This window comes from Leptidea sinapis, chromosome 35, assembly GCF_905404315.1.
Source record: "Leptidea sinapis chromosome 35, ilLepSina1.1, whole genome shotgun sequence".
NCBI lineage: Eukaryota > Metazoa > Arthropoda > Insecta > Lepidoptera > Pieridae > Leptidea > Leptidea sinapis.
The window spans coordinates 2,202,569-2,226,042 of record NC_066299.1 but is presented as its reverse complement, the minus strand read 5'-3'; the positions used below and the strand labels follow the sequence as shown (position 1 = coordinate 2,226,042).

Sequence of the window (23,474 nt, the reverse complement as noted above, 5' to 3'; positions counted from 1 at the left end):
GGAATCGTACTGCCAGTCGCTGTACAGCTGATGCTCATCCCAAGAGCTGGCGGTTGATAATCGCCTCCGTAAGTTTGGAGAATATGGAGGTAACGACAATGGGGTGGCAGTTGGACGCATCCAAGGGAACACTTTACTTAGGGATTGGGTGAACTAAAGCCGCCTCATAATTTTGGTACTACACCAGCTGTTGAGTAGGAGAGGCTCTAAATATTTTAAATATACTAAAACTAAATATATTATATTTATATTAAATATCGTGGGAATGCCATCGGGCATCGCTCGATTTATGAATGTCTAAGGTGGAATCTTATCCAAAGTATAATCAACCCACTCTATATTATTAGTTATTATTGCACTCGGTAGAGGGGATGTATCTCAATTTTGGTGTTTTCACTATTTTACAAAAATTCCTCTTATAAATGAAACAATTCCATTTAACGAAAAAAAATACAATGCCCCTTTATGCCTCAATCAATCTTCTCTTCTATAGATTGTGAGCGTGTACAAATATGAGTATGACAGGCGATACAGGATGATTTTCTTATAAGAAATACGTCTAAATCTAGGCCTACACGTGTGGAAAGCCAGAGGCAAAATCTAACAAAATGTATTTGTTACTTACTTAATCGCTTGTCATCTTGTCAATGTCAAATGTCTGTCGCCTAACGTCGACCGGGCCCATAGAATAGAATAGAACCAATATACAGATAGACTACTTGTGTTGAACTTGAAGTATTGTTTTGGTAATGTTTTGGTTAGTTCCAGCAAATTTACGGTCAGAAACAGTATTCTGATTTGGTAAATAAATACTTTTAGTTATTATTCTCCGTACTGTTAATGTTATTTTGTATTTCAAGGTAACACAAAAATAACATTGAGCTAACTAGCAAGTAGCAACAAATAAAGTTTTCTGGCGTTTCAGATTGCTTTCTTATAAAAATGGAATTAATTTGTTCAATGAGAAGAAAACCTCTGAAATGTGAACCTCCACATTTTGATGGGTGAGTTAATTTTTCATCGTAATATTAGAAATTATATAGAATATTAGTAAAATAGAGTTATTGTAACACTCCTATTTGTAAGTTTTATTTAAAATGATCAATATTATTATGAGTAATTATGATGAGTAGAGCAATATTACTACATAATATTATCTTGTTATATTTGTCACAAGGATATGGTATGGTATGGTATAGAGGCGCCTGTTTCCTCAATTAAACCACTAGTTTGGATCCATTTTGTGTGCAGTATTGGCCAGTTACTCCAACCAGCCCAGCTCCTTCCAGAAGCTCAGAAGATTCCTGGGTTGTTCACAGACTTCCTGGAGCGACTTTGTATTAGTTAAGGTTTTTGCCCATTGTATGGCCACCCCCTCACATTCCAGGATTATGTGAGTGACCATTTTGTCCTAGACAGCCTCTGCACTTCCCTTACGCTGATTGTGAAAAGGTGCTTGTTTAGTGATGTGTGACCTATTAGGGTGCCCACTTTTATACGGATGTCATATCTGTTATGTGGCTGATAATTCTATGTGTCACTTTGGGCCACAAGGACATGATATTTACAGAGATTTGGTCAAGGCCTTATTATTTATGAAAATTGGCATGGCCCACCATCCCCTACCTCCTAACCTGTCCGAGTTGGGGTACGACTCAACTCTGAAGCTCACTTTCCTCGCTTTTTCATTCTATGTTCTTTAGTAGTGTCACTTATTGTCATTTCATGGAACCAACTTTGGCATTTGATCAAATCACAAGATATGTTTCGAGAAATGATAAAATTATGTTGTTATTTTAACATCCTCCATGATATAACCAAATCACTGTTTTTATCATTCCCCTGAGATATATAAACTACCATAACCATAGATAACAACATTGTCATTCCACCTAAATGTTGACCTGGAAAAGTAATAAAACATGAGCTCTAAATAAAAAAAATGCTACTAGGTGGAATCACACCACTAGGTGGTGGGGGTGACACACAGGACTTAAGGATTGTTTCACGATTGCCTCAAAGTTAGAATTACGGCAGCTTTATATTGGACAAAAAATGGTTAAACTATAGTAATTTTAACAAAACCAAACTATCAGAAATACATGAATTCATTTATTCAACTTTGATTTATTCTGGTTTTAAGCTAATATCTTTAAATAAAACACACTCTTATTATCAATATTATTTTATTTCAAACTTTACACAATAAAATACATTTTTCTCAAAAGGTGCAGACTATTTCAGGGCCCTAAAATGTATTCATATTACATTTATATTTTGGATGGTTTGCAAAATTGATGAATATGATATAGAGAAAAACAATAAATTCCACTTATTAGCTAAGGCTAGACACAAATGCCAGCCTTCATTAGTTTGTTATTAGGAGATCTTTTAGTGCTTTGTTTCATAAAAAATATAATTTCCTAATAACTTAAATATTCACTTCTTGTAGTAAAAAAAAAATAGTTAAGCACATAAGCAATAATATATACTTAAATATAATGAAACAACTAGTAATAGTCCAACTAAATTTATTGTAAAATACATACACTATTAAAACTTGAATTAGATTGGATAAGATAAATAACACAAGTATTTCCTTATATTTTATAGAAATGTGTGGTATATACTCGTGTTAATCAATGAATATACGAAAAAACAACTCTTATGAAAACTTTGTTAAACTGTTTTTCCTCATAAAATCCTTATAATGGACCATTCCCGAATTTATTATTGATTTTAAGTTAATGAGCTAGAGTGATCAGGCTAGGGCCAGCTGACATAGGTAGATTTCGCTGGTGCTATTACTGATTTTGTGTTAAATAGAGTAAAACACAAAATTATACCTAATATAAATTGATAAGTTTTTATAAATACACTAGCTGACCCAGCAAACTTTGTATTGCTGATATTAAAATCGCAATACAAAAGTAACTGTTGATCGTAGATGGGTGAAAATTTGAAGTAGTATGTATTTTTTAATGCTGACTCATAATCAAACAAATTTAAAAAAAAATGTCAAATAAATTAAAAGAAAAAATTCGTGTGGACCACCCTTAACATTTAGGGGGATGAAAAATAGATGTTGGCCGATTCTCAGACCTACTCAATATGCTCACAAAATTTCATGAGAATCGGTCGAGCCGTTTCTGAGGAGTAGGGGAACGAACATTGTGACACGAGAATTTTATGTATAAGATATTAATAAAATTGTTACAGAAATACAGACTCTGATGTAGAAAGGCCCATATGTACAATTTCAATATGCAACATTATAGCGTTCACATCAATGACCGAGCTGACTGATACAGACGGAGACACATGGGGAGGCCATGTGTATGTGTGTGACCTCAACACACCCTGGAACAGTTACAAAGTTACCAGCACTGTGCACCCAGTAAGCTATTTAGTTTTCTTGTATTATAACATTGCTTTTGAGCATTTTTTTATTTTTTTGTTATGAAAATTAGAGACAAGACGCGCAAGATATTCAGCTGATGGTAATTGATACGCCCTGCCCATTACAATGCAGTGCCGCTCAGGATTCTTGAAAAACCCCAAAAATTCTGAACGGCACTACAACTACGCTCGTCACCTTCAGACATAAGATGTTAAGTCTCATTTGCCCAGTAATTTCACTAGCTACGGCGCCCTTCAGACCGAAACATAGTAATGCTTCGACATTACTGTTTTATGGCAGAAATAGACGCCGTTGTGGTACCCATAATCTAGTCGGCATCCTGAGCCTTCCACTGGTAATATTATTGGCATACATACATAGTATTGTCTAATCAATAGAAAACTTAACTTTACATATTATTTACTATATTGCATATATATTTTCATGTAATTTAGTTATGGAATAATTGTTCTTATTCAATTGTATGTAAATAGAGTAAAGAATACAATATACAGAATGTGGGTAGTATAAAAATAGAAAAGAGATGATGTAAAATTTACATTGGATAGAAATAAATGTTCAGGACTTAATATAATCTTATAGAGTTACCCTCATCTAGTCCCGATTTGAACTCTTTCGACTACAAATTATATCAATTTTAGGTGTAAATGTTGGCATGTCTTATGAGCAGTCTGTTCTTAGGGACAAGTCAAAATTCGTGTCGCTTAATTCCTTGCAAGTATCACAATTCTTAAAAATCGCATACCCTATAAAGTCAAAATAATGCTCTATAACGCGTTAGGCGAATCGTACGTTCAGTATGGACTGAGCAGTTACGGTCGTGCTTACAATTCGTACCTTGACAATATTAATAAAATTCAAATTCAAATTCTTAAAAAAATAGTATCAAATCAAATTAAACGTAAATTTCAGGGTAACGAAAGCGGGCTATTTAAGCATTGTCAAGTGTTGTCAATATTTAAGCAAATTGAATATGCAATACTAAAAGAAAATTATTTTAATAATAAATTCATCAATCACCCCGTGCATACGCGCGCTGTTAGTCTAAACCGGCTGCACATGCCTCGGGCATCCAATGCGTTCGGTGAAAGAACAACAGCTTACATAGTACCTAGACTGATTAATAAACTGCCACGTGACTTGACCGACTCGTTGACTGAGACTAATTTAAAACAGAATTTAAAAAAATACTTTTTTAAGACTTGACTGACCACCGATCAACTTATCGTGCTTAACTATTAATTGTATCAAGTACTTTTACTTTTATTTGTATAATTATAATGTATAGCTAAGTGATTGTGAACTATTTTTTCTTTTATTAATTTAACTCTGTTGGTGTAGACTTAATTTAGCAATTGTACAAACCTCAGTGTTTTTTATTGCTTTGAAACCGCAATGTAAAATTTGTTTTTTATTAATAAATATATATATATATAAAAAAGCGTATAAATTTACAAAGTCTCATTAACACCTAAAATTAAAACATAGCAATATCGGTAGTAAAGTAGTATTTATGAAAATATATAATAGGTACAATCAAGAATGATGCGGAAATTGACACCGCTCAGAGTATGCTGTAGTAAGTGCTACAGCACCGGTTTTCAACTCGCGCTGTGGCTTAGAATTTAAGTATTGAATGTCATTATTTTCTATTTCAATTCGCAAAATCAACCAACTTCAAAATATTATGGAGAAAATGTTTACGTGACCTTTAAGTTACAATCTATACTTTTCTATACTAATATATAAAGCTGCAGTGTTCGTTTGTTTGTTTGAACGCGCTAATCTCTGGTACTACTGGTCCGATTTGAATGATTCTTTCAGTGTTGGGTAGTCCATTTATCGAGGAAGGCTATAGGCTATGTTTTTTTCAAAATTAGGGATCCGTAATAAAATTGCTATTTTGTAACACAAGGTGTAAAATCGAAACCTATTTTTGCGTGCGCTGCAAAAACTATTGACAATAGAACAAAATGATGTACAGGCTATAATATAGGCAATATTTTATTACTTATAAAACTATCGCGTGAATTATACTTTATATGGCAAAACAACGTTTGTCGGGTCAGCTAGTGTTGTAATAATACTAATAAGTTTTTATTAAAGCCAAAAACCCAGTATACATACGAAACAAAAAAGTACAATGATATACTAAATAATAATAAATAAAGATAAAAAGTAAAATATACATAAAATTTATAAACTATCTGGAAAGGTTAAAGAAGCTCTTCCCAGGCATCTTGGCCAAGGCACCTTCTTTTATTTCCTACTTTTGTTATGGTGCACAGATAGCTAATATGAAAAACTATTGCTAGGCATCTCGTCACAAACCGTTTGGAGAATACGGTTCTGAGATTTGCGGAGTTTATTTTTGTATCCGCGTGAGGTCTGTATTTTTTTAATTCACCTGAGTAAATAAATGGTTTTTGGTCTTGATTTAAGGTATCCACTATAGAATGGGATGGGGAAGGAAAACACCTTCTTGTTGCAACAAGTGTTGGAGACGTGTCCGTGTTCTGTCAGAAGGATTACTTGCTGAATGATTGGAGCTGCCTCTATACTGCCAGCTTCCCAGGTAACTGGGGTTTAGATTTAGTTATTACTTATGTTAGTATTCTTAACAACCACTGAAATCTTAAACCTGTTTCCAAGATATTCAAATTGCGATTTTATGTTTAGTCCGAATACAAACGCATTTAAATACATTTTTGCCTTATCTTGAAAAGCCAAAAACATTACACTCTAAATGTATGTGGGAGGCTCCTTGCACAGGAAGCCGGCTAAATTATGGGTACCACAACAGCGCCTATTTCTGCCGTGAAGCAGTAATGTGTAAGCATTACTGTGTTTCGGTCTAAAAGGCGCCGTAGCTAGTGAAATTACTGGGCAAATGAGGCTTAACATCTTATGTCTCAAGGTGACGAGCGCAATTGTAGTGCCGCTCAGAATTTTTGGGTTTTTTGAGAATCCTGAGCGGCACTGCATTGTAATGGGCATGGCGTATCAATTACTATCAGCTGAACGTCCTGCTCGTCTCGTCCCTTATTATCATAAAAAAAAAACTCAAAAATGGTTCACTTTTACAAAATGCACAGGGGGTTAAAATTGTCACAAATAGTCACCCCTGTCACCTCCTAACGTTATTCTCAGCGGCACTAGAAGAGAATTTGACTCACTTGAGATTCGCGGACGACCTGATAATTTTTCCGTCAACATAGCTTGAACTCCAAAATTATGAACATTATCAATAGTAAGACCCTAGAAAGTGAAAGTTGGAAAGAACCATTACTATGAATTTTACAAAAAACAAAGTTCATGGACCAATAAAACCACAGAAGAACTAGTCGTAGCAAGCGGAAAGGAAACAGTATATGTAAAAGACTATGTGTATGTTGGTCAAATAATATCTCCCAATGATCTTATGTCAAAAGTAATACATCAACACGACAATAGGTAATGCACGGAAAAGGTACTCGACATTTAAGGAAATTTAAAAAAATATGTATAATCCTAAAACCTAGACCTCACCTCCGCATGGCTACCAGAAATGGGCTCTAACCAAATGCAACATATACAATCAAAGTTTTGTGAAAATTCTATAGAGAGAAGAATGCTCAGCAAAAAGAGAACAGACAAACTATTAAAGGTTAGTAGGTCTAAGAGAAGAGATAAAAATAGAGATTGTACAGCAACTGAGAAAGCTCAACTGGGCATGTATGGAACACACAATATAATAATAAAGTAAAACAATATTAAATAGAGGTAAAGAGAAATGGGCCAAACAAATTATGAATTGCGACCATAATAATTGTAAAACTAGAAACAAAGGAATACAATATTAGATGGAAAGAAGAAGTGTAGAAGATGAGAAAGTTAAGATAGACTACAACTGGCCTTTGGGGGAGGCCTTTGTCCAGTAGTGGATGTCTTCCGTCTGAAATGATGAAACATTTTTATTGTTAATACAGTGTTTAACAACTTTATGTGGTTGTTACTTTCTTGCTTGCTTGTTTTTGATTCCTGGACAAAGTGAAATCGCTATTGGTGAACGTTAATTTTAAAATGAATACCCCTTGATAGCAATAGAAATACAAATAAATAACTTTGATACTTACTTTTGCTGGCTTTTTGTAATTATCTAAATCAAGGTTAAAACTATGTAAAATGTATAGCTGTTTGATTTCCAAATTAAAAAAAAGCTTTGCTTTAGGACACTGTTGCGGCTTTATACCTGGGGTCAGCCATAGCATTTTTCGCTTACAGTTATCGTAAAGAATCGTCTTTTCATAGCATGTCACAATTCGTTCCAATATTCCTTAACTTCTGTTTCGATGCAACACCAGTTTCAACACGCATTTCTTGCTTTAGATGAGTCAAATTATGAGGCACCCATTTTTCATATTTTTTATTTTATTGATTTGACGCAAGTGAGTCAAATCAAGTCAAAATCACTTTATTCATGTAGGTCACGGAAATGACACTTATAAATGTCAAAAAATATTTTTTCTTATTGAATCTACCGCTACTTCGTAAAGGGTTGAGCTAATGAGACGAAGTTGCAAGAAACTCATTGCCTCTCTTTTATATCATGATTTACATTTTCTTCGATTTACAAATCATTTCAATTACATTATTATATGTAAAGTGATGCAACAAACATACTTAAACGTCAAATAGTTAATGCCTTACGAGAGTAAGCCAAAAAAGTAAATATAAATTAATACAATAGTTATTGAGTACAGTAGCTGCATCATCCACACGCATAGTAAATAAATAAAGGAGTTCTGTGAGCATTTTATAAGCGATTATAAATAAAATATATACACATTATAAGAATCTGAAGCCTCTGGCAACAGGATCATCTTGTCATCACAAGCAGCGCCCGTTCACGAGCATGACGTCCTTCAACCATATTTTAGGGACCCTTTCCCTAGAGCCGTCCCATGTGGCCGCCACAAACAGTGACATTTAAGCGAGCATGACGAAGCCTGTTACGAGAACTCAAGCAAACGACAATAAAAGAATCTTAATCTACATGTCGTGCAATACTCACCAAATACCTCTACTTACAATTTGACATTTCTGCTTAAACTTGTAATTAATATCATATATTAACATAATTTATAATATTATATTTTTACTAACAATAATCGAAAGCTCAATCCTTTAGGGTAGTCAAATCAAAATCACTTTTTTCATGCAGATCAAGGAAATGACTTTAATAAGAAGTGGCAAGAAATTCATTGTGACAATTACTCACTCACAAATTATTTTAGTTACAATATTTGTAATCACTTTACAATAATAATACTTATACAATAATACTTGTACAATAATAATACTATAATTTACAACAATAATATTCAAACTACGAATACTCAAAAGTCAATGTTGTTGGTAAGGTAGTTTGGCTCGGATCGGCTTCCACCATCTCTTTCTATTCATTGTTATTCACCTGTGTGGGGGTCTTCCACGTGGTTCGTTCAAATTTTTCTTCACGAAAGCGTTTAAACCAATATCGCACGATGCGTTCATTATCAGTCTCCCTCTCCAAACGCAATATTGGTATTGGGAGCTGTTCCTGCCGCCTTAGGTCCGCGTCGGAACTCATATTCAAAAATAAAAAAAACAACTGAAAGTCGATAATCTACTGTTGCACATTTTTTTAAAAGAAGAATTATATGTACCATGTGAAAAAAGTTTCACTCAAAAGTCTCAAACCATGAAGATTTTATGTCAATTCGAAGTACCTAATACAATAAAACTGCAATTTCATACTTTAACCTCTATTATATTTACATTTTCTGTTACAGGTGAACGAATAGTGAAAGCAATATTCTTCCATAATGGCAGACGCGTGGTGCCGTTAGAAAAAAAGCCAGACATCCCCATTGCAGAAAGACTGCAGGTGCTGAGACTTACACCCACACTCAAGGGATTTGGGTATGTAGTTTTGATGGTCTGTAGCCTATTATTTAAATATGTACACCTAATTCTATACCTCTAATCTATATCTAAAACTACCTTACTATCGTATTGCCTATACACAAGTAATTATAATATTTATAACAACATAGCAACAAAATATTACAATGTGGTAAACATTGAGTATCGTTCTGCACCCGCTACTGTGGGCGCTCCACTCACGGTGGTGGGAGTGGGGAAGTCAGTCGACAGTCGCTACTCCATCTGCGACCGCTAAGCCTTTGTCCCTTGTGCATTGAACATGCATACTACAAGCTCCTTCCACCCGTCTCAACATGGATTCCTCAAAGGGCGATCTACTGTATCCAACCTAATCTTGATGAGTGAATCTCTGATTGAAGCCATGGACAAAGGCAGCAAGGTAGATGTAGAATATACCGACTATATCAAAGCGTTTGACTCAATAGATCATAAACTCTCGTATTAAAAATTCAACTTTTTGTATTGTTGAGGGTCTCAAGGTGTGGTTGGTGATCATAATTATATCTTTGGCTGGGTGTCCATTTCTAGTGGGGTTCCCAAGGATCGTTACTTGGGCCTTTATTATCCGTTTTCTTTGTAAATGATATTTCCACCTCCTTTCTTAACACTCGCTTGCTCCGTTTTGCTGATGATATGAAGATTTTTAATACCATTGCCACACTGATTTTGAGATCTTTCAAGCTGACATAGCTCGACTATTGCCTAGGCCCAAGCCAATAAGCTTGATATTAATCCTTCTAAATGCTCTGTGGCTTCTTTCACATTTCATTTCACACATTAAAAAATCAAACATTATGGAAGAACAATGTCCTGCATGTTCTTGGAGTGTTTAAACCTTTTTTTGATGACCATGTTGAAAATATAGTTCTGAAAGCTTCGAGTGCCCTGGGATTTGTACAACGCACTTGTGCTTTTTTCAATAACATCAAAACATTTAAGTTCGTTAGTGCACAGTCGTACGCAGTATACTCGAATATGCCTGCCAGGTTTGGAACCCACAATAAGATATATTTATTACCCACAATAAGGTGTAATAAGTATTTATGTTCTTTCAGATTTATTTATTCAGTGTCAGGTTAACATCAAAACGACTACCAAAATTAACGTTTTTAATTTAACTACAATAGATCCAACGATGTAAGTGTTATAATCCCAAACAAATTAAAATCACGGTCAATATTTTAAAATAACTCCAAGCATATAACGTTGATTGCATTCGTTTGGTGTTTGCAGTGGCGTGGCCTGCGAGGGGGCGTGTGTAATAACGGGGACGGGGCTGCTGGGAGCACTGGCCGCGGGGCCGAGGGCGGGGGACGCGGCCTCCGTCGTCACCGAGTGTCTGCGAGCCAACCGCGACCACGTGACCGCTGCACATTTCGCGCACAAGAGTAAGTGTTGTGTACGAGTAGTGCAGACTCATTTAGATGCAAATGTTTATAGGAACTAGTGCCGTGGCTAACAAAAACAAGGGGAAAGTTTGGCAGTTTGTATATAGCAAAGGCCTATAATTAAGTATTTTGAAAAAGAAGAGGAGCCCAAGAAATAGACAGAAGAATAGCGACCACGTTGAAAAAGTACTGGGCTCATAAAGAAATATTCAAATCACAGAGTCCGATGCCTACCAACAGAATAGTAATGGACTCTGAAATTCTACCATGCCTCACCTATGGCTGCCAAACCTGGACGTTTGATCTAAAAACGAGAGACAAAATACAGACTACTCAAAGGAGAATAGAGAAAGCTGTCTAGGTTTAAAAATTACAGACAGGGTGAGAAAAGCAGACATCCGAAGCAAAACTAAAATTACTGATGCACTTAATTTCTCCCTCGAAAGAAAATGGAAATGGGCGGGGCACGTGGCCAGATACACAGACGAAAAATGGACACACAGAATAATTAAATGGTCCGGACCTCGGTGCTTTAGAATGAGAGGCAGGCCGTGTGGCGGTGCCGGTGGCGGGGCAATTTTAAAAAGAGACTGCAAAAACCAATTGAATTCTTTGCTTTTACCCAAAGGGGGTCCATACAAAACAGGGATTGTAACTTAGAAGTAAGATTAAATAATTGTAATTTTTGCATGGAATCAAATAAAGCTTCATTATTATTTTTATTGAGTATTATTTATTTTATTTTATGGGTCTTACGAGAGTTTTTACAAATGTCTTACTGGTTCCTCACTGGACGCACCATACAGGTTGCTGTTAACGGGTGTTGCTGTGTGCTATGTCCTATACTTACTGTTGTTTTTCCATATCATTGATAACAGTATGTTAGATCCGGATGGATTATGCCGATGACAAATAGAAGTCCTCGAGTCCGCTTCAACAAGCCATGTTACTCCTAGAAGGCTCAAATTTCAGCGTTAACCACTATGGCGTTATCACTGTTCTTTGACAAAACTGCCCTTAATGTCTCAAAACATTGAGATGTTCGAACGATTGCAAATTACGTGATGAAATCTGAAAGGTATTAATTTCTTATTTAACTCATCATTTAATTTTATGCGGCATCTGTTATATTTAAATATAATGAATGTACTGTCTATGTCAATGATTGAAATTTTCTAGAATTATTTTCGATCTTGGCGGTAATATTATTTAATGGTTTTACTCGGATAGATGGTAACATACTGGTGGCGGCGTCGTGTGTGCGAGCAGGACGGCGGGTGTTGCGCACGGCGGCCATCTCCGTGAGCCGCGCACCGCTCGCGCTCAAAGTGACGGCGCTCCCGACGCTCTACCTGCCGGAGGATAATGTGCATCTACCCGGTGAGTGTGTGGCGTGTCCGCTGGTGTGTACTGGGGCCGGCGTCGTGTGTGCGAGCAGGACGGCGGGTGTTGCGCACGGCGGCCATCTCCGTGAGCCGCGCACCGCTCGCGCTCAAAGTGACGGCGCTCCCGACGCTCTACCTGCCGGAGGATAATGTGCATCTACCCGGTGAGTGTGTGGCGTGTCCGCTGGTGTGTACTGGGGCCGGCGTCGTGTGTGCGAGCAGGACGGCGGGTGTTGCGCACGGCGGCCATCTCCGTGAGCCGCGCACCGCTCGCGCTCAAAGTGACGGCGCTCCCGACGCTCTACCTGCCGGAGGATAATGTGCATCTACCCGGTGAGTGTGTGGCGTGTCCGCTGGTGTGTACTGGGGCCGGCGTCGTGTGTGCGAGCAGGACGGCGGGTGTTGCGCACGGCGGCCATCTCCGTGAGCCGCGCACCGCTCGTGCTCAAAGTGACGGCGCTCCCGACGCTCTACCTGCCGGAGGATAATGTGCATCTACCCGGTGAGTGTGTGGCGTGTCCGCTGGTGTGTACTGGGGCCGGCGTCGTGTGTGCGAGCAGGACGGCGGGTGTTGCGCACGGCGGCCATCTCCGTGAGCCGCGCACCGCTCGCGCTCAAAGTGACGGCGCTCCCGACGCTCTACCTGCCGGAGGATAATGTGCATCTACCCGGTGAGTGTGTGGCGTGTCCGCTGGTGTGTACTGGGGCCGGCGTCGTGTGTGCGAGCAGGACGGCGGGTGTTGCGCACGGCGGCCATCTCCGTGAGCCGCGCACCGCTCGCGCTCAAAGTGACGGCGCTCCCGACGCTCTACCTGCCGGAGGATAATGTGCATCTACCCGGTGAGTGTGTGGCGTGTCCGCTGGTGTGTACTGGGGCCGGCGTCGTGTGTGCGAGCAGGACGGCGGGTGTTGCGCACGGCGGCCATCTCCGTGAGCCGCGCACCGCTCGCGCTCAAAGTGACGGCGCTCCCGACGCTCTACCTGCCGGAGGATAATGTGCATCTACCCGGTGAGTGTGTGGCGTGTCCGCTGGTGTGTACTGGGGCCGGCGTCGTGTGTGCGAGCAGGACGGCGGGTGTTGCGCACGGCGGCCATCTCCGTGAGCCGCGCACCGCTCGCGCTCAAAGTGACGGCGCTCCCGACGCTCTACCTGCCGGAGGATAATGTGCATCTACCCGGTGAGTGTGTGGCGTGTCCGCTGGTGTGTACTGGGGCCGGCGTCGTGTGTGCGAGCAGGACGGCGGGTGTTGCGCACGGCGGCCATCTCCGTGAGCCGCGCACCGCTCGCGCTCAAAGTGACGGCGCTCCCGACGCTCTACCTGCCGGAGGATAATGTGCATCTACCCGGTGAGTGTGTGGCGTGTCCGCTGGTGTGTACTGGGGCCGGCGTCGTGTGTGCGAGCAGGACGGCGGGTGTTGCGCACGGCGGCCATCTCCGTGAGCCGCGCACCGCTCGCGCTCAAAGTGACGGCGCTCCCGACGCTCTACCTGCCGGAGGATAATGTGCATCTACCCGGTGAGTGTGTGGCGTGTCCGCTGGTGTGTACTGGGGCCGGCGTCGTGTGTGCGAGCAGGACGGCGGGTGTTGCGCACGGCGGCCATCTCCGTGAGCCGCGCACCGCTCGCGCTCAAAGTGACGGCGCTCCCGACGCTCTACCTGCCGGAGGATAATGTGCATCTACCCGGTGAGTGTGTGGCGTGTCCGCTGGTGTGTACTGGGGCCGGCGTCGTGTGTGCGAGCAGGACGGCGGGTGTTGCGCACGGCGGCCATCTCCGTGAGCCGCGCACCGCTCGCGCTCAAAGTGACGGCGCTCCCGACGCTCTACCTGCCGGAGGATAATGTGCATCTACCCGGTGAGTGTGTGGCGTGTCCGCTGGTGTGTACTGGGGCCGGCGTCGTGTGTGCGAGCAGGACGGCGGGTGTTGCGCACGGCGGCCATCTCCGTGAGCCGCGCACCGCTCGCGCTCAAAGTGACGGCGCTCCCGACGCTCTACCTGCCGGAGGATAATGTGCATCTACCCGGTGAGTGTGTGGCGTGTCCGCTGGTGTGTACTGGGGCCGGCGTCGTGTGTGCGAGCAGGACGGCGGGTGTTGCGCACGGCGGCCATCTCCGTGAGCCGCGCACCGCTCGCGCTCAAAGTGACGGCGCTCCCGACGCTCTACCTGCCGGAGGATAATGTGCATCTACCCGGTGAGTGTGTGGCGTGTCCGCTGGTGTGTACTGGGGCCGGCGTCGTGTGTGCGAGCAGGACGGCGGGTGTTGCGCACGGCGGCCATCTCCGTGAGCCGCGCACCGCTCGCGCTCAAAGTGACGGCGCTCCCGACGCTCTACTGGGGGCGGCGGCGTGTGCGAGCGGGACGAACTTATTACATATACATTTTAGTTTTTTTTTATGAAAATTAGGGATGAGACGAGCAGGACGTTCAGCTGATGATAAGTGATACGCCCTAGCCATTACAATGCAGTGCCGCTCAGGATTCTTGAAAAACCCAAAAATTCTGAGCGACACTGCAATTGCGCTCGTCACCTTGACACATCAGATGCTAAGTCTCATTTGCCCAGTAATTTTACAAGCTACGGCGCCCTTCAGACCGTATCTAGCCGGCTTCCTGTGCAAAGGAGCCTCCCACTGGTAAAATCATCTCAACAAACTAACACTTACCAATGACGACCTCCCACAGCTAGTGAGCTGGTCTTTTTTATGAGAAAAAGCGACGAGACCAGTAAGACGTTCACGTGATGGTAAGTGATACGACCCGCCCATGACAATGCGGTGCCGCTCAGAGTTCTTGCTTCAATAGAGAATCCCTTAAATCTGTACGGCATCACGAATACGCTCGCCACTTGGAGACATAACATTTTACAGTGGTGTGTTTCTGTGTGCAGTGGCCCTGAGCTGGAGTCTGCGCGACGAAGGGGAGTTCCTGGTGGTAGGCGGTGCGGGCGCGGGGGCCTCCCTCTGGAAGCTCACGGAGCGGCCGCACGCGGTGCACAAGCTGTTCTCTAAAGGTACACATACTTATGGGTACGAATATCATAAAGAAAATGGTGGGTTTTTTTTTGTTTCTAATAAATTAACCCATAAACTAGGTCCTGGACTGATTGTAAAATTGTTCTACCAACATAGCGATACATTATTTTATTTATACTTTATTTTGTTGTGTTTTATTTGGGACACAAAATAATAACGCACTAGATAATTACATTGGAGGAAGAAATAACATAAGTAGTACTAATTGCGTAACCTACGACAATGTCCACACTGAGTAAAGTGGACTGTAATTAATTAAAAAAATATAGAGATCCTTTATTAGATGGCGTTAATGTTTAAATTTGTAATTGTTGTAGCTAGTTTGTATAGTGTGTATCACCTGCACCCACTCATCTCTTCAGTGAGTATTTAAGCTCTTATACAGCTTAATAAACGAGCTTATAATCGCAGTCAGACTTATTATTTCAATACCCGAACCCACAACATTGCAGGTTTTAATACTATTTGTAATAAGAGCGTTACATTATTACATTTTATTCTATCAAACTCACCCTGAGTGAACTACTGTTACATCAATAAATTATTTTATTACTCTTGCCCCAGTGACCTCGAATACTTAGCCAGGGCTCCTAAATTTGAATCCCGGTAGATGGAAGTATTATTTGTATAATCCGAGGTGAGCTGTTTAATATGATTGTGCAGGGTGGACCAAAAGTCCGTTTATAATTGGAATGATGATTAAAAAAAACTAATTACAGTAGATCAAAATTGTTTTCGATAGTAAACAAAAGGGGAATTTATTTCTTAAAAATCACATCATCCATATGCAATCCTTCATTATTCTGGCATTGCTGCAATCTAGAGCGGAAATTTTCGATTACAGCTTTACATGTTTCTGTTGAGATGTTTTGGATTTCTGTGTGAATACGATCCTTTAATTCTTCAAGAGTTACTGAGTTGAAGTCGTAATCTTTTTACTCGCTCCACGTTATCGGGGTCCCTCGACATTCTAGGCCGGCCAGATCGAGATAAATCCATTGTTGAACCCGTCTTCTCAAACTTGAGCACCCATTTTTTAATTAACACACCTGATGGAGCTTGATTTTTGTGTCGTATCTTGTAATGATTGCAAAACTTTCGTTGAGCTAAGGCCCCAGAATCATTGTTTCGATATTACTCGCGTACACAAATCGCACGTTGACTACTGCTGAACGACGCAATGGTACTAAATTCCCATTGGCGGCTCTTGCAATGCCTAACCCCTCTACCCCCCTCCGCCGCCGCCGCCGCTAGACGCGGCAACCGATTCAAATTTTAACGGACTTTTGGTCCACCCTGTATAAGTATCACGCTGGACGTTGTTAGGAAATAAAAAACTAACGAAAGCATTTATTGCTTCTCTCAGTGTTCCCACTGAATGCGACGTTGCTTAGAAAGGATATGAGAATCTTATTATTTATAAGATTTTTGTAAATGTTAACCGACGGCAAAAAAGGCGGAGGTTCTCATTTCGACGGTATTTTTTTATGTTTATAAATACAAAATTTGCCGGTAAAACAATAATTGTAACTGCTTTATATTGTCGTAATAACTGGATTGACTTTTAGTTAGTCTAATGATGAATGACCTTTCCACTCGTATCGCTTCAATAGAACAACACAATCGAGAAACCAATATTGAAATCTGTGGTTTACCTGAAAGTAAATCAGAAAATCTTGTGAACGTCTCAACACAAATTTTTAAAGTTGTTTCCTGCCCGCTTAAAGAATCCGATATCGTTGGAATATCTCGAGTCAGAAAGATAGACCCAAATAATACCCGACCTCGTTCTATAGTACTAAAACTAAGCAGCACTAAGCATCGTGATATATACAAAAATAATAAAGAAAACAAACTTAATTCCAAGAGTATTGGCTACGGGGGCCCGGTATCGGCTATCTATATATCTGAACACCTCTCACCATACTACAAGAAACTCCACTCGCAAACCCGAATACTCGCGCGTGAGTGAGGTTTTAAGTGGGTTTGGATTAGAAACGCAAGAATTTTTGTGAGAAAGAACGACACGTCACCCATTGTTCATATATCTTGTGAGGATTCTTTATCCAAATTAAATTAACTTGTATGGACTTGCAATGTCGGACCGTGAAACTCAATAATATATCAATTTACTACCAAAACTTTCGAGGAATAAGATCTAAGCTTGACGACCTCCATTTGAATAGCTTAAAATGTACATATGACGTGATTATTGCAACGGAAACATGGTTAAATGATTCTATTTTTGATGGCGAGATATTGAATTCCGATTACAATATATACAGACGTGACCGCAATAAAACGCAATCAAATCGTGAGGATGGCGGCGGGGTTTTGATAGCAGTTTCCAGATCAATACCATCATATAGGCAAATTTCTTGGGAAAGTGACAACGAGGACCTTTGGATTACATTGAAATTTAGAACTGATACAAATTCAAGATTTATCAACATCTGTGGTGTATATTTACCGCCTCCCTTAACTATACCACAATTAGATAACTTTATCGACAGTGTTTCTAATGTTTTAAACTCTTCTAATAATAAAACTATTGTAGTTGGGGACTTTAATCTTAGCTTTTTGAAATGGTCTATGAGCACCGACTCCGAAACATATCCGCAATTAATTCCTTCTAACTAATAGCAACATAGGTTACAGTTTTGTAGACTTCTTATCAGAAAATAATCTAATGCAAATTAATGACATTAAAAACTTTAACGATCGAATTCTTGACCTAATTCTCTGTAATTTTAAGGGGGGTAAAGTTAGTTATCCAGAAGAACCTTTATCAAAAATTGATATACATCACCCACCTCTACTAATAAATTTTGATATAGTCTGCCACTCGAACCTAAAAGCAGTTCCTTTCGCTACCTATACCCTTTACTTCCGGAAGGCAGACTATGATTACGTAATTACTGAATTAGACAAAGTAGACTGGCAAACTGAACTGGAGAATTGTGATAATACCAATACGATGGTGGATAAATTCTACAAATCTATTCAGAATATTATAGAAAAGACTGTACCTAAGTCGATTCATGAGAATTATAAATTTCCCATCTGGTTCTCTAAGCCCCTTATTCGTATGTTAAACGAAAAGGAAAAATTAAGAAAACGATTTAAAAAATATAAAAATCCAAGAGATCTGTTTGAATACAAAATTCTTAAAGACCGAGTTGATAAGCTAATGCCTACTTGTTACAAACAATACATTAGGGATATTGAGAGTGGTATTCATGGTAATCCTCGTAGATTTTGGTCATTTGTCAAAAATCGTAAGAGCTCTTCATCATCGCTTCCCAGCAAAATGAGTTACAATAATATGACGGCTGACACAGGTGAAGATATAGTAAACCTATTTGCTGGTTATTTCTCCTCCCTTTATCAAGGTACCCCTATTAATGTCTCTTATGATTGTGTAAATACAGCTCACGGGCACTCCACTTTGAGTAATATATATATCAATGAACACGTGATTATTAAAACCCTTTTGTCTCTCGATCCTTCAAAGGGGGCTGGCCCTGACGGTATCCCACCAATATTCATAAAAAAAAATGTGCAAAACAACTAGCCCTTCCACTAAAAATTATATTTTCACATTCCTTATTAACATCTTCTTTTCCCACTAAGTGGAAATTAGCTAATGTCGTACCAATATTTAAGAAAGGAGATAAATCTGATGTTTCTAACTATCGCTCCATTTCTCTACTATCTTTATTTCCGAAAGTCTTTGAAAGAATTCTACATAAATTTATGATTTGGCGTTTTAAAGAACTTATTTCTAACACTCAGCATGGTTTTGTTGGTGGCAAATCTACTGTGACAAATCTTATGAGTTTTGTTTATAACCTCGCTGAAAGCGTCGACAGTGGTATTCAAACGGATGTCATTTACACGGATCTCAGTAGTGCGTTTGATAAAGTCGACCATAACCTACTCCTGACTAAGCTTTTCAACTACGGTATCTCTAACCCCCTATTATCTTGGTTTAAGTCATACCTAAGTGGTAGGTCTCAAAGAGTCATCACGAATACCTCCACGTGTTACACCACATTTTCTGGCGTTCCCCAAGGTTCTCTCTTAGGGCCTTTGCTGTTTGTCGTTTTTATTAATGACGTAATATCGGTTGTGAAGCATAGCAAAGCACTACTGTATGCTGATGATTTAAAGTTGTACAGATTAATTAAGTCGCATAATGATGGAGCGTTGTTACAAGAAGATCTTTACGCTGTTAGTGACTGGGCCAGAAGTAACAAAATGATCCTCAACGCTCATAAATGTGTTCATATTAGAATCACGCGGAAGAAAAATGTAATATCCACAACATATTTTGTTAATGACCTTGCCATCAATGAAGTAAATACTGCCAGAGATCTAGGAATTTTAATTGACACTAGACTTTCATTCAAACCACATATAGATGAAGTTGTTGGAAAGGCGACGAAAATGGTTGGGTTTATTAAGCGTACTTCAAAAGATTTTAAACAAGATAAACAAGGTAAGATTTTAAACAGATTAATTCTGTCATGTGCTTATACAATGCATTTGTTCGGTCGCATTTGGAATATGCTTGTGTGATTTGGGACTCCTTTTACAAAATTCATGTTGATAGATTGGAAAAAATACAACGGTCTTTTACTCGATTTCTGGTTTACAAAGACACAAAACATAGCGGTTCATGTTTACCATACAGCCAGAGGCTAAATGTTTTTAAATTAAAATCTCTCGAAAATTAATACTTACTCTAATGTTTTAGTATAGTTATTTTTTTTAATTAGTTGTTTTTTTTTTATTGTTTAAAGATCTTTCAGTGTTACCCTCACAGTGAGTTAAAAAGATTCGTTTCCGGCAGGATCGCAGGGTAACAGCACGCCGGGGGGCGGGGCCAAGGCGGGCGAATGTTTCAACACATTGGTAAGAACACTAAACAATTATCATAATACATCACTCATTCTATGAAAGATTAATTTTTATATGTAAAAAGGACTTAAAGATTACCGGTATATAGTGTTGAATCGATCAATTCTAATGTAGTAAATGAATCTCTATATATAAATACAATTGGTTACTAAACAATCAAAAAAGTAAGAATGTCGAGGGCGTGCCTAATTCAGGTCTGAATCTGAGCCTGTCCCTCCTACTTGTTATTTGAAAAAGTGTGATCTATACTAATATTGTAAATATCGGGGTATAAGTTCGATCGAGTATCGATCAATGTGTTCCTAACTTAATCTCTCTGGAAAAACGTCGTAAGGTAAAGGATCGAACATTTCTGCTAAAATTACTTCATAATATGATTGACTCTCCACTTCTTCTTAATTGCCTTAATATCCGATGTCCAAGACAATCTTCGCGAATTAAATCTTTATTTAATTTACAGACTACACGCACTAACTATGCACAAAATGCTTTCATTCATCGTTCTTGTTTAGTATACAACAGAGAATTCTGTTCAATTGATTACTTTTCAGGGTCAATACAGAAGTTGATTGAACAAATTAAGAAAATGTCTTAGTTTTAATTTATTCTCATAAGTATTAAATAATATTGCATCTCTTTATTAACTTAAAAATGTATGCTATTATTATTAATATTATTACTAAAATCATCTATAATTTTCTATAAATATTTTATAATTTTCAATTCAATATATTTAATTAATATTTATTATGTTCATTACAAATAGGTACTTTTAAATTGTAATTAATTTGCTCGCATTTTTCTATGTACTATTTAATTGTGGAAACTTTTATTGGTCAGTGATATATATTTTAAGTTTTATTTTTTAAGTGTATTAAGTTGTACTGTTTGTTTCCCGAATAAAATAAAATAAAATAAAAGTAAAATAATAATTACTCTATATGAAGCTGGACATATTTCATAATTAAATAAATTTATCAATAATTGAAAATAAAAATACCATTATGCACATAATTAAAAGATATTTAGAATTTCAAGACTTTTGAGTGAATGAAGGATTTCCCCCCGATTTCGAAATAGTGAAATGGGTAAAAAATCCATATAAATCGGAATGATATTAATACAGTTATTTGTTTGTTTTGGATGAAACAAATGTGATTACTGTGTTTCGGTATGAAGAGCGCCGTAGCTTGTGAAATTACTGGGCAAATGAGACAACATCTTATGTCTCAAGGTGACGAGAAGTGCAATTGTAGTGCCGCTACGAATTTTCGGGCTTTTCAAGAATCGTGAGCGGCACTGCATTGTAATGGATGGAGGGCGTATCAATTACCGTAATCTGAATTGAATTTTTGTGTACGATATTGAACATTAAATGATGTACAATGTTTACAGAGCTGGCAGCAGATGGCCGGGTGGTCGCTGGAGGGCGGCGCGGGGGTTACGTGCGTGGCCGCGTGCCGCTCCCCGAGCGTGCCGCACCCCGCGCTGTGTTCAATGATGTACAATGTTTACAGAGCTGGCAGCAGATGGCCGGGTGGTCGCTGGAGGGCGGCGCGGGGGTTACGTGCGTGGCCGCGTGCCGCTCCCCGAGCGTGCCGCACCCCGCGCTGTGCGTGCTGGCCGCTCGCGACTCGCTGCACCTGCTGGCGCGGGACTCGCATCGCCTGGTGAGTCAACTGACACACCTCCATTTTTATTTATTTATCTACACCCATGCTTTAAATCCTCTATTAAAGATTTTGAAACAGTTAGCTTATTGCCAACATTAAAACACCCAATGTTCTAATAACCATTACATCATCCAAACGATTGTTGTAATGAAATTTAGTACAACATTACAACACTCGTTTGGATGATGGTTTTAACTGTTTCAGACTAACCGAATCTTTTATAGAGGATTAATATTATGGGTGTAGATAAAGTCTTGTATGCAACTGTTGATATTTAGGTATTAAAACACTCATGTTTGGCTGAAAGGGTTTCAGCAACTATCGCCAACCCCGACGGACCCGGCTAACGTCGCTGTATTGTGCCTTCTCACAGGAATGGGCGTAACCCCGTGAGTGACAATTTAAATCGACCCTTCTCGTGGGAATCAAAATAGCTAATTCAAAACAAACCCAATCTTCTAACAACCTCAACAAACATCAAGAAACAAACCGAACGGTTAACAATCAACAAGCTCTTCTAAGGGACGCGTCAAAATAGAAGACCCTCGCAAATCAACAACGATAGTCCAGTGCAAACGCTGCCAACAATATGGACACTCGAAAAATAACTGCATGCGGCCTTTTCGCTGCCTAAAGTGTGCCGAAGGACATGACACTGCCCAATACCCTAAAAAAGGCCGAAACTCACCAGCAAAATGTGCATTGTGTCTTCAAGACCACCCTGCTAACTTTAAAGGATGCCAGGTTTATAGAGAGATCCTGGTAAGAAAAACAAAGAAAACCCGGAAAGAACCATACTCGGCCGATATCGATGTTGATAGTAGGAAGCGTACATCTAAACCCAATACTGAAGTCATTATACAGACTGGGAATGGGGTCCCAAAACCCTCAACTGGACGAAATACAAGTCAAATATCATACTCTGACGTGGTTACCGGACGTAATAATCACCTGAAGGAAACAGACCACACTGCATACACCGGTAGAGAAAACCCCAAAAACCCTCAAAAAATAGAATCACTCTTAATAAAGTAAAGTGAAAAAATCGACATTCTCCTTCAACAGATAGGTACCCTTATGGGACTATTGACCACAGTAATCACCAAATTAGTTACAAAATGATTGGGCTAAGACTGGCAATATGGAACGTCAACGGTCTTTCTCCGAATATACATGAGCTTGAAACCATACTTACAACTAACAAACTTGACGTAGCGCTCATATCTGAAACTCATGCCACCTCGCGCAGCTCATTCTCAATTAAAGGCTACTCCGTGTACAGTACTCCTCATCCAGACGGCAGTGCTCATGCGGGATCGGCTGTAAAGTCCAATCTAAAGCACTCACCACTGGAAGCTTACTCCACAGATTTCCTCCAAGGCACCTCGATTTGACTGGAGGACCGTGCCGGTCCCATAATTCTCTCTGCCGTCTATTGTCCACCGAAACATCGAATTTCCGAAGAAATGTACCTTCACTACTTCCAGACTCTCGGTCAACGCTTTATCGCTGGCGGTGATTGGAATGCGAAACATGTGTATTGGGGCTCTCGCTGCACAGTAACCAGAGGTCGGGTGCCCCAGACCTGCGTCGACAGAATGAAGTTACAGACATGGTCGTCAGGCCATCCTACGTACTGGCCAGCAGATCCCAAAAGGTTGCCTGATCTTCTAGATTTCTACAT

At 39.8% G+C, this 23,474-nt stretch overlaps 1 protein-coding gene across 1 annotated transcript; it reads left to right on the top strand.

Annotated features, from left to right (window-relative positions):
* Positions 1–637: 637 nt before the first annotated feature.
* Positions 638–22,291, top strand: LOC126975400 (mediator of RNA polymerase II transcription subunit 16). Its single transcript, XM_050823289.1, has 11 exons — positions 638–801; positions 926–1,004; positions 3,220–3,397; positions 5,864–5,996; positions 9,235–9,364; positions 10,622–10,776; positions 12,007–12,156; positions 15,050–15,172; positions 20,050–20,111; positions 21,513–21,619; positions 22,273–22,291. The coding sequence occupies exons 2-11, from the start codon at positions 943–945 to the stop codon at positions 22,289–22,291; spliced, it is 1,119 nt and encodes a 372-aa protein (XP_050679246.1). The 5' UTR covers positions 638–801; positions 926–942.
* Positions 22,292–23,474: the final 1,183 nt, after the last annotated feature.

Excerpts from the sequence above, each read along its gene's own strand:
- LOC126975400 (XM_050823289.1), top strand. The coding sequence starts at position 943 with ATGGAATTAATTTGTTCAATGAGAAGAAAACCTCTGAAATGTGAACCT. Across the intron at positions 9,365-10,621 it reads CCCACACTCAAGGGATTTGG|TGGCGTGGCCTGCGAGGGGG; the intron begins GTATGTAGTTTT and ends TGGTGTTTGCAG. Across the intron at positions 15,173-20,049 it reads GCACAAGCTGTTCTCTAAAG|GATCGCAGGGTAACAGCACG; the intron begins GTACACATACTT and ends CGTTTCCGGCAG.